The 13,255-nt window shown below is 28.4% G+C and overlaps 1 protein-coding gene across 1 annotated transcript in view; it reads right to left on the bottom strand.

Moving 5' to 3' along the window:
• Positions 1 to 13,255, bottom strand: part of LOC100202935 (histone acetyltransferase KAT2A) — a 48,274-nt gene that overhangs the window by 23,607 nt on the left and 11,412 nt on the right. Inside the window, exons 2-3 of the mRNA XM_065810511.1 lie at positions 10,837 to 11,196; positions 830 to 1,074 (exon numbers count right to left, since the gene is read on the bottom strand). Coding sequence (XP_065666583.1) covers positions 830 to 1,074; positions 10,837 to 11,196 — 605 coding nt within the window. The remainder of the gene's footprint in view (positions 1 to 829; positions 1,075 to 10,836; positions 11,197 to 13,255) is intronic.

Raw genomic sequence — 13,255 nt, 5'->3', positions numbered from 1 at the left:
TCAACAAACATTGGAAAAGCATTTTTAAAATTAGTTGAGAAACATTTTCCTCCCTCTAATATATTGCAAAAAAATTTTAACAGAAACACTATTAAAAGAAGCTTTAGCTGTACAAAAAATATTGAAAGAATTATAAAAGGTCATAATTTTGCATTGATTAATAAAAATAATTTTCTCAAAGAAAAAAATACTGAAAATTGTAACTGCAAGCAAAAACTTGACTGCCCTATGAATGGCAAATGCTTATCAAAAAATATTATTTACAAATGCATTGTTTCCTCGCAAAACAACCCTGATAAACATTATATTGGCTTAACTGAGGGCAAATGGAAAAAACGTTATGTCAATCACAAATAATCTTTTAAACATAAAAAATACTCAAAAGAGAATATGCTGTCTAAATATATTTGGCAACTAAAAGAAAAAAATATTAATTTTAAATTAAACTGGTCTATCCTAAAAACTGCGCCTGTCTATAAAAACATTTCCAAAAAATGTATACTATGTTTACAAAAAAAATTTGAAATCATTACTCATTTAGATCAAGAAAATTTACTGAATAAAAAATCAGAATTAATTTCTAAATGCAGACATGAAAATAAGTTCCTTATAAAAAATTATAAAAACAAATGACCAGTCCAAATTTATCTAAAAATTCTAAATAATTTTGCTATTTAAAGAAAATATCATTTAAAAAACTTTATTTAAAATATTAAAAACATCAGATAGCATTTTTTTATTTGTTACAATTTAGTGAAATTTCATCACCCTAAACATTAGTAAAAATAAAAAAGTAAAAACAAAAAGCGAGAATCCCAAGAAATCTTACCTAGTATAATCAACTTTGTATGATGAAATATCAGCATTGGTATTACTTTCAAAAAGTTCATTATCTAACATGTTAACTTTATTATTTAGAAGAGAAACTGTTTCAAGTCTCTGCTTTCGAGCTGTAGGTGTCTCTAACTTCCAATGGTTTAAACACCGCACAAAAATGCGTGCAAGTTCATTCATTATCTGGCATTCAACCGGATTTTCATTTGCAAACTTGTGCGCTACAAAGCTTTTAACTGCCTATTGAAGATTATTGAATAAAAATATATAATAATGCATGTAATGTATGTTATACAGTGTGTGTGTGTGTGTATATATATATATATATATATAATATATATATATATATATATATATATATATATATATATATATATATATATATATATAATAATATTAATAATTAGAGATTAAAGTGCCATTATTTACAACAATCACAATAGTGATGAAGTAATTCAGAAGCACTAAAACAAGTTGGCTATGAGTTTGAAAAAGCGTTTATAAAAAGTTCATATTTTAGTCTTTTTTTAAATGTTTCTAAAGAGGTTGAGTTTCGCGCGTTCAGAGATAAACCATTCCTAATTTGAGGTGCAGTCATACAAAAAAAATTTGAGCCCAGAGAAGTTTTTTGTTGACGACGTGTAAGTTGACAACTGTCTAATGATCTAGTTTTTTGTTTTGAAGTTCGGACTTCCAGGAGTTCAAATAAATATGCAGGAGATTTATATAATAAAATTTTATATGTGATAACTGATATCTTATAGATTATTCTTTGATTTATTGGTAACCAATGAAGTGATTTCAGCAATATTTCTGAATTTAAATGAATAGGAGAATGGAAAACAATTCGAGATAAGCTATTTTGAATTCGTTGGAGTTTTTTAACATTTTTTTTATAAGTACCAGATAAAAGACTGTTACAATAGTCAAGCTGAGTGTTAACAATGCCACATGCAATTGTATTTGCAGCTTCTTTAGTCAGACATGGACGAATGTGGCGAAGTGCACGAATATGGTAATTGCAGGATTTAATAGTGTTGTTTATGTGCTTGTCCATAGAGAGCGATGAATCTAGGGTGACGCCAATGATTTTTACTGAATTTATCGTTGTTAGTGTTGTTCCAGAAATAACAATTTTTGAATCATTTTTATGCTTGGTAATTTGTTTTTTAGATCCAAATAAAACAGCTTCTGTTTTATTTGGGTTGAGCAGAAGTCCATTTTCTAGAAACCACTTCGTTACTGCATCAGCACACACATTGATTTTATTAATGCTATCTATGCCTGGGTTGATGACAGTATAAAGTTGGGTATCATCAGCATATTGATGATGATTGGTACCGAGTTTAACTATAATACGATATATAGGTGAAACAAACATGGAAAATAGAAATGGGCCTAATACACTACCCTGTGGCACTCCTGTTGAACTTGCTATTAGTCTAGATTTTGTTGATCCAATAGAAACAAAAGATTTTCGAGAGTGCAAGTATGATGTCAGCCAATTTAGTGCAATATCTGTGACACCAAATTCATCTTTAATACGGGAAATCAGCAGGCTGTGATCAATTGTATCAAATGCTGAAGATATGTCAAGAGATAGGAGAATAGTGTTCAAAGCATTATCAATGTTTAGCAGGATGTCATTGCATATCTTTAATAGTGCTGTTTTGGTTGAGTGATTCGATCTAAAACCAGATTGTAAAGGATTGAAGTTAATAGATGAAGTTACGTGTGGAAGAATACGAGATAATGCAAGCTTTTCAAGAATTTTGGAAATTGTATTGAGATTTGATATTGGGCGTAGATTTGATAAGTCAAATTCTGCTAGTCCTGATTTTTTGGGAATTGGTGTTATTTGAGCAACTTTATATGAGGCTGTGAAAATTCCAGATTTGAATGAGAGGTTAGCAAGGTGAGCTATAATTGGGCTGAAAAGTTCTGAACAAGATTTAAGGATGTATGTTGGAATAATATCAAGTGGCGATGTCTTAGGTTTGAGAGCTTTGATTATTTTTGACACATCTGTAGGTGTGACTGTACCAAATGTTGTTAAAATATTTACCGGGGGATGTAACTCTGAGATGAATTTGGATTTTGGATTTTTTGCAAGCCTTTCCTGAATAGTATTTTTTATACTTTCAAGTTTGTTTATGAAATATTGACTTATTATATTGCATTTTGCTTCTGGTATTGTGTTTTTAGTTTTAGAACTATTTGAATGTAGTAATTTCTTGGCAATATTCCATGTTTCTTTCTGATTACCATATGCTGAATTTAGTTTTTCCTTATAATGATTACATCTGGATTTATGAATTGCTGCTGATGACTCGCGGCATGCAATTCGATATAGTTTTTTATCTGATAAGTTTCCAGTTTTTTTATAACAACGCTCCAGTTTACGACGTCTGATTTTTTTATTCTTGGCATCTGAAGATAACCAATTATCATCATGTTTACCAGGTCGCATTGAATATTTCCGAATGGGTGCTAAATGATCGAGAACAGTTGTTATATTTGCTCTTATTTGTTCAGCATAATCATCCACATTGTTTTCAGGTGATAAGCAACATGGCATTACTTGCAGTTCTTTTATAAAGCATGACAAGTTTAGTTTTCTAAAGTTTCGTTTTGAAAACCAAACAGTTTTACTATTTAAAGGTTGATGATAAAGTGCAACCCGAATCATATAGTGATCTGAAATACCCTCATCAGTTACTTGAATATTGTTGAGTGAAATGTCATCATGTCGATTTATTACTAGATCAAGCAAGTTGGCTATACCGGTAGTAGATGATATGCGGGTTGGAGATTGAACTCTTTGTATCATGTTGTAGGTGTCTAGAATCTCAGCAAGTCTTGGATTGCAGGTTGTTGGAGTAGTACCTGGGCAGTTAAAGTCACCACACAGAAGTATTTCTCCAGATAATGTTTGAAGTTCTTCTAGGAGATCAGATAATTCGAAAAAGAAAATATTTGTTGGAATGATTGGATTTGATCGGTAAATAGCAATAATATTGTAGATATTATTTGCCAGATTTAGTTTGGCAGCTGTACGTTCATAAGACAGGCAGGTGGACAATAACGAGAGTGGTTTGATATTTAAGTTGTCCCGGTATATTATTGCAACGCCTCCTCCACGATGATCTGATCGACAGTATTGAATTGTTTTAAAGCCTGTTGGGGCCATATCTTCTTGAATTGCAGGAGGGTCGTCTGACTTTATCCAAGTTTCAGTGAGTATAAAAATATCTAGAGAATGATTATGCACTATATCATGAATGATAGCAGATTTTCTTATAGCAGATTGAACATTTTGTATACCCAAGTTTAATGTAGAGGATCTTTTAATTTTTATATGTAAATTATGCTGATTTGATTTCAATCCATTTGAGTTCACCTGATCGTATACCTCAATAATATTTTTTTCCATTATGCACATTGTATCGTTGCCTCCCATTTGTTCCCTCGACTTCATGAGCAAGTGCTGTGTTTCTAGAATTTGATTTCTGAGTTCACTGTCGAACAATCTCTCGTTTGCAGTTTTGTCTTTGTTAATAAAGATATTTTTGAAGTTGATATTATCATTTAACTTTTTGGAATTTTTAATCAAATAATTTTGAGTTTCTTTGTTCTCCAATTCAACTAAGATGAGGTTAGGTGGTCCTTCTGGTCTTTTAGTATTTTTAGTTAGTCGAATTATTCTTTTTGTATTTGTTATTGAAAAATCTGGTTTTATTGCTTTTAGTAATGTTTCGATGGTTTTTTTATCATTTTCTTCATTGATTTGTTTGTCTAAAGTAGTGTGATCAGCTACCCCACTTATAATGATGTTGTTTTCAATTCTTTTTTTATTATTAAACTCGTTTGTAATTTTTGCCATCATTACCACTTCAGTTTCTTTTGGTTTTGATTGATTTTGCTGAATTGATGTTGCTTGTGCATATGTGAATATTGTTTTTAGTTTATTTGATGTTGCTATTGAGACATTTAACTTTTCATCTTCAAGAATTTTAAGTCGCTTTAAAAGGTCAGAAACAATATATGATATTTTACCACACCATTTATGCATATTTTTGGTAACTTCAGCAGATGCACTAGGAATTGTTGGCCAATTTTGCTCCTCTAAGCATTCATAGTCGACCTCCATGTTTTTTTTGTTTTTTTATATATTTTTTATAAATATATGAGAGGGCTACCACGCTGAATAACAGTGGATTACCTCTTGATGTCTTTTGTAGGAGGGTTACCACCCTGAATAACAGTGGATTACCTCTTAGTATATATATTAACCTTCTTATTAACACAAATACTGAAGTAGTTTAGATGTGTTTTTTTCCGTATATATATATATATATATATATATATATATATATATATATATATATATATATATATATATATATATATATATATATATATATATATATATATATATGAGTCATTTCCTGCCAAATTTGAAATTTCTGATTATTACAAAAATAAAAGCTTTAGTAACCAAAACATCTTTTGTTCATACTTTGAAGTCCTGTAATTTAAAAAAAAAAATTTCAGAAAACCTAGTTTTTTTTATTGTATACAGTTCTAGATTTACTTTAATTCAACTTTAATATTGAATTTTTAAATGTCACATTATATCCATATTGGCTACCTAAACAACCTAAAAAAAATGTTTGTATGCTAACAAGGCTTTTTAGGTAGCCATTATATTTATCCATAATGACTACCTAAAAAGCCTTTTCAGGCATTTCAGGTAGCCATTATGGATAAATATAAAATTCTGTAATTTAAAAAGTGGAAAGACATTTTTTTAGTTTCTTTATGTGATAGGCTTCCAAATTTTAAGAAATTTACTGATAAGATACATTTCAGTAAAAAATTAGACTATAAATGGCTCCAGCTAAAACTTAACAAATCATGCCTCCACTTCAAACCACTACTAACCTAGGATCAATACTGGTTTACAAAGTTTTTTTTATACTGATTTTATAGACTTTATAACAGTGATATTAGAAAAAAAAAAAGAAGGTATTCATCGAAAAGTTACAAATTCAGAACAATCAAATTTGCACAAAATGCACTAAAAACAATAAAAATAGAGTGATTGATATATTTTAGTTCGTATTATAAATTGTAATACAAATATGTATATATGTAAAAGTATTTCATAAGCAGTACTAGAAATAAGTCTTCAGTTAAGCCTGAATTAAACTCAGTTTTTAAATAGCACTAGCTATCTCAAACCCCATTCCTTCAGTCTGTTTACTTTTTTGCCCAGAACTTAAAAAAATTGTAATTAAACATTTCTCTTTACACAGTGTGTCTGGTTTTATGACTGATGCATGTCTTTATGAACAAATAAAGAAGCTAACCAAAACTCATGGAAACCCTAGTTTATACTTTAAAACTTGTATTTAAGTATATTTTTTTAGATAGCAATTAAAAATAAATGGCAAGTGCAACATTAGATCTAAAGTAAAAATAAATTGACTTGACTAATTTTTCAAAGATAATGGCTTATTGTTTGTTCATTTTGTTACTTATTAGAATCTGTCAGAGTGGTCAGTTTTGCTGTTGCAAAGGAGTTAGATTTAATACCTGGTCATAAGCTTTGCACAGAATATTGAAAAATGTTGCATTTAAAATACAACAAAGAAGATAATGGAAGCGATTTATTTAAACATAAAGATTATAATTTAAATGAAATTTTAAAAGAAAACTTTAATTTAAGCATTAATAGTCTTGGTTATTCACCTTTAAAACTAGTAGCTCATAAATACAGGGTCAGCTATGCAAAAAGAAAGGTGAATAAAATCCATACTGTAACCGAAAAGAAAATAGTAACTGTTTTGGGAGTTTCTCTGGATTTATTTATAGATGAGCCAAAAGCAAAAGAGCTGTGTTGCAAAAGTAAACAAGACCTGGACTCACCAATTAATTAAAGCAAAATTTGATATTTCTTAAAAATCAGAAAAACTTAAATTACTGATTTTGATTCCTGAAAGCTAAAACATTAATTATACACAAAACTATTTTTTTACTTCTCTAAGAATGATAAAAGCTGCAATGTATTTGAAATAAATGCATGGCATAATGGCAGAACCATCTTGAAAAGAAAGAAGATTTTACCAATCAGATAAAAAATCTTGAATGTGTCCAGGTAAGAAACAGTATCGTTGGTATACAAGGGAAACCAACTAAGTCTAAAAACATTATTTTGAGATAATGAAGAAATAAGTTTTTGTGTAATAGTTGAAATAAAAAATCTGAATAACTCATTAATAATTGATTTATTAAATTTTTGTGGTATGTTAAACAATAAAGAATTTCAAATACCAGAATGCAAAACATTTAGCATTAAAATACCAGATATTTCAGATTATAAAGACCTCTACACATTAATTGTATGCAAACAAATCAAGATTGCATGCTGCACCATTGTGATAATTGCCCAGATACCAACACACTAAAAGAGCATCTTACTACTTTGTTTGATGAACAAAGCATGGAAGAAATCACTTTTAATCAGTGGTAAAAAGCCAACAAAAAATATGATATAGTCACAGTAACTCTTCCAGTGGATGATTTTATTGAAAAAGCTTGTCAACAAATAGACCAATCAAGAGACCATCACTAATAGCCAAAAATCAATCAGCATATTTGCAGCATCTAAAAATAACATTATCAAGTAATCATACTTTAATATTACTTTGCTGAAAACTACAGTTTTTTAATTCAAGATGCATTACAAGCAACATATGGAAGAAAATAAGATAAAATTTAAATGTGTTTGTATCATTTCAGATAATTTGCAACACAATACAAACTCAGTTCATTGTCTCATTTATGAAGTAATAAAACATATCAAAGAATTAATGCCTTATTATAACCGTTGTATTTATTTTAGTCATGGTGCAGGTTCAAAACACAAAAGTTTTAAAAAAATATTTAACTTATGTCATCATGAACATGATCTAGAGGTATCTGCAGAATGGTATTTCTTTGCTACATCACATGGAAAGAGTGCTTCTGATAGTGTTGGGGCTCTGTCAAAAGACTGGTAGCAAAGGTCAGTTTACAATCACATACAGATTCAATTCATTTGAGAAAATGTATGATTGGTGTAGCCAAAATATCAAAGGAATATATTTTCAACACATTTCAGACAATGCAGTTGTATTACATTGCATAAAGTTTAAATTAGAAGAATGTTATGCTACTTGTTCAACAATTCCAGGAACAAGAAACCACCATTGCTTTATATCACAACCGTTAACTACTTTACAGATAAGACGGATGTCATTTGATAAGTATACTAATATAAATGTTTCTAAAATGCAGCATATGGTTCCACTTGCTTCTCTAGCATGTGTTTATGATGCAAAATGGCTTTTAGGCAATATTGTGGAAATATCTGAAGAAAATGCTATGTTTATATTGATTGTTTATTACATAATAATATCAATAAAATTTTATTACAAAATCAACTTGTACATTGTGTTCACAAGTCAAATAACTCTTTTAACTCGGTATAAATTTTTTTACTATCTGACATTACAAACTCAATGTCACAGCTTTTATATGTGTATGTTTAGTAGTGTGTTTGTGCATAAAGGAACTTCATGCATTAGACATAAAACCAGATACACTGTGTAGGAAGAAATATGTAAGAAGATAATAAATAATGTAAGAAAAAATGTTCAATTACAAATTTTCTAATCTAAGTTTTGGACAAAAATGTGCATGTTAAAGTGTAAATAGACATGAGGGGGGAGGGGGAGTTTAGCAATTTCATTGTTTTGATTTTCTATCTCTCCCATGAGAACCCGCTACTTTTTTTTTCTGAAATCACTGTAATAAAGTCATTAAAATCAGTAAAAAAAAGAAGTCCTTATTAAAATCGGTGTAGATTCTAGGTTACCAGTAGTTAAAAATAAAAGTTTAATTTCAAACTACTGGTAACCTAGAATTTAAAAAGTATTAGCTAGAGCCATTTATATATATATATATATATATATATATATATATATATATATATATATATATATATATATATTCATAAATAAACTTTAATTCCTCAGAAAATATAAGTTTCAGTGTTGTATATATTTTTTCAAATAATGTTTTAAACATTAGTAAAGTTAATGTTTAAAACATTATTTGAAAAAATGTTTTAAACATTATTTTTTCCAGAAAGTTACGGGATTGTACTATGTATCATCGAGTCACAGCAATCGCTTTAATGTAGTTCATAAATGATCACACACAGAAGTCACATACGGAAGCTGCAAATTTTTTAGTTTCATGTAAATATTTTTAGGAAATTAATTTTATACTTCTATGACTCATATTTAATATATTTTCGATTAGAAATGGCAGTCATCAATTATTTCTAGCTAAAGAATTGCATTTGGAAAATTTTTGTTTATTTTCAAACTGTAGCGATATTATTACGCAAAAAAAAAAAAAAATGATTAAAATATATATTCAATAAAATAAAATGATTAAAATATATATATCAACTTAGTTTCTCCTCGCAGCGGCCTTGCTCGGCAAGGTTCGTGTTTCAGAGTTAAAGAGTTGAGAGAGGGTTGCACCACGAATAACAACTAAAAAAAAAAAAAAAAAAATAAAAAAAAAAAAAAAAAAAGAGAGTAACCTCCTCAACTGTAGTGGCTCCCCTCAGGCCTTGGGGAGGTAAATAATCTAAAAAAAATATATATATATATATATATTTAACTTATTCAGGTAGTCTAAAATATGATAAAAATATTTTTGCTATAAATGTTTTTTAAGAAAATTATAATAGTATGCATATTGCTTAAAGTCCCAGCTAACTGCTAACTTTAACTGCTAAAACAAAGAAAAATAAAAAATCACACACAGAAATGGAAATGCCCATTAGCATTTTTACTGTAAATAAACATTTTTATAAACAATATTACAAAAATTGCTAACAAAGAGCAGGTGCTCAACAGATTTAAAAAAAACACATTACTTTGATATGTAACCTAAAAAATACTATTCAAATCATCAACGGATCCAAACTATCATGGCTACTGCTATAAAATGCTATTAAATCTTTAGAATCTACATGAGGCTTGACAATTAGACAAGCCAAAAAATGAAGCCTGGCAATCAGACAAGCTAAATAATGAAACCTGACACTTAAACAAGTCAAAAAATGAAGCCTGGCACTAAGACAAGTCAAAAAATAAAACCAGAACTCCATGTTGGTGACACTTAATTTAACATATTATGTCAAAATAAAACTGTCTACAAATAGCCATTTTTATGTTGCTTTTAAAGACACACACACACACACACACAAAAAGAATAAAAAAATAAAAATAAAAAAGTCATAAGTGCATTATCTATAAATGCATAAATAATTTCTAGTATGTTATAGTAAGTAATAAGAATATATATATTTTTTTAAAATTTAAACTTGTTATTTTTATAAGCGTATTTATATAAGCGCATTTTTATAAGGGGGCATCCATAAAGTACATACACAGGTATGGGGGAGGGGTAAACCAAAAGCTTACGAACGCATACAAGGGGAGAGGGGTGTTAAAGACAGTGAGTACATACGCAGTTTGACTATCTCTTTTAAACTTGATTTTACTTTTTATTTTTATTAAAACATTAAATTTCACGTGTGTAACAAATCAGTCACAATTTTTATTTAATTTCTTATATAAATAATGAGAGAAAAAAGAAATCGAGCGACAAATAATATGGTTTATTATTTGCAACATAATTTGATTGGTAGCGAGATAAGAAGCAAAAAGAAATAATGCGTACTCACGCAGAGGTTGGGGGGGGGGTAAGGGTCTTTGATAGCGTACAGGTTCGTACAAGGGGGAAGGGGTCCTAAATCAGTGGTTTTACTGTGTACATATTTTATATGTACACAGTAAAGCCACTAATTTAAGACCCCCTAAGCGTATTTATATAACAACAATAAATCAATAACAAATATGCTTAAAAGGTTCTTACCATTTCAATGTTAGGATTTTCAAACGGTGGTTTACCAAGCGGACCTTCAACTGTTGGCTTTGTTATTTGATGAATCGATTTGCGCAATAATTTAAATAAATAAAAGTACACCTGTTTATTATCACTGTCAGTTTCTTTGTGAACACACATAAATAAATTTTCAATATCAACAACCATGGACATTAAAAAGTTCATTTGCTCTTCAGTTTCTTCTTGCAAATGAGAAACATGGTCAGACAATAAATGTTTGCATGTTCGACATTCTGTGGTCCAAAGGCCATGCTGTTGCTGCTGCTGCTCAATAGACTTAGTAGGATTTGGATTTTTCCAACCACTGCATGAACATGCATCAACAGCTGCCTAGGAATAAAAAATAATAGAAATAGAATACATTTTATTTAAAATAATAATAACAGTAATAACAATAAAGATAATAATAACAACAATAAGAATAATATTAATATATATATATATATATACAATAATAATAATAATAATATATATACATACATACATATATATATATATATATATGTATATACATACATACATATATATATATATATATATATATATATATATATATATATATATATATATATATATATATATATATATATATATATATATATATATATATATATATATATATATATATACAGTATGCACAAAAAATATTTGTACACTTAAAAAAAAACCATAATTTTAAAGATTGCATTGGATGGAGTTCAAAAAGTGTGGCAAAAAAAAGGAGTAGTTTATAAATTTAGTCGTTTGAGAGGTAGTTTAATGCATGAAGGAGAAAATGTGATGGTTTGGGGTAGTATGAGGTGAAAAGAAGTGGGGAAATTTACATTTATTGATGGCAAAATGGATGCTTCAATGTATTGTGATATTCTCAAAGCTAACTTGCAACCATATACTTAAAAATTGAGAATGGGAAGCGATTTCATACTCCAGCAGGATAACAATCCAAAACATACCGCTAAGAAAACGAAGGTATAAATTGACTTAAATAACATCAATGTTTTGGAATGGCCATATCAAAGTCTGGACTTGAATTGATAATTGGTGGTATATTTTTGATAGAAAAATTGGCGACCGAGCATTTAGATGCAAAGACAACTTGAAAGAAGCTATATTGAGGGCATGTATACCATAAAACATAGAAATGAGGTCGGCAATTTTTTGCCGACCTCAAATACTTTCAGGTCGGCAGTTAGGTCGGCATTGCCAAATGCCGAACCTAATTCTGAGGGTTGTATATATAAGTAAATATATAAGAATAGGGCACCCAAATGCATATTGTACTTTGAAACATTGGAATTATGGAAGTTCCTTTAGAACTATGACAACTTCTTTCATATGGTAAAATAGTTACTAATATTTTTTGATAGAAAGTGCTTAACTAGAATAAAATGAATGAAAACTTGCGTTGTTTTTAACTTTTAACAAATCTTAAAAATCATTTTTTAAATATATTTTAAATATTTTTCAAAGCATATGTAAATAAACTACTAAAAAATTTGATTGCTACAAAACCATTACTTATGGCACTCAAAAACAAAAATAGAAACAATGCATTGTCTGCTCTTTTACGACTCCAGTTTGGAATGCTGGATGTGATAATTGGATTATAAATACTATTTTTTTTTTTTTAAAAAAGAACATGGTTTTCTATGTTTTATGTTTTTCAATGAATTTTATCATAGTGCCCATAAGTTGTAAAAGATACTGTATCGGTGAAAAACTTTCAAAAATTTCTGCAAAAGACTTTTAAAACTTTAAAATGATACTCTATCAGTGATAGAAGTTTTTAAAAATTTCTCTGAAATTTTCTTTTGAATTACTTTTATAGAAGGTAAATCACAACAAATAAATCTTTATGATAAAATTATACAATTTGATTTAAATGTCATTTTTTTTAATGTAAGATAGGGAGAAAAATTACAAATAGAGACATTTTTTGATTGAGACAAGAAGGGATTACAGCTTTACATATAGATTCATACTGAAACATATAGTCTAAAAAGTTATCTTTTTCTGCATTTTTATACCAAAGAAATTTTATAAAACATTTTACATTATGCTCTGAGAGCCTAACATTCATCTTCTCTATATTTGAAGTTCACAAATGTAGTTAAAAATAAAAAGTTAGAAATTAGAGCTTTTTTGCTAAAAAAATTTCATTCTGAAAATGACAATTTTAAGCAGCTGCAGGGAAGTGCCAGGTGGTCTAAAAAAAAGCCTTCCAGAATATGAAAATATAGTGTATTTGCAATAGCCTTGCAAAATCATAATTTTTTATATCAGATTTTCACAAATTTCGCAAAACATATATATATATATATATATATATATATATATATATATATATATATATATATACATATATATATATATATATATATATATACAC

Source organism: Hydra vulgaris, chromosome 11 (genome assembly GCF_038396675.1).
Source record: "Hydra vulgaris chromosome 11, alternate assembly HydraT2T_AEP".
In the NCBI taxonomy this organism is placed as follows: domain Eukaryota; kingdom Metazoa; phylum Cnidaria; class Hydrozoa; order Anthoathecata; family Hydridae; genus Hydra; species Hydra vulgaris.
The sequence above is the reverse complement of the archived record's forward strand: the minus strand, read 5'-3'. Positions and strand labels throughout refer to the sequence as shown.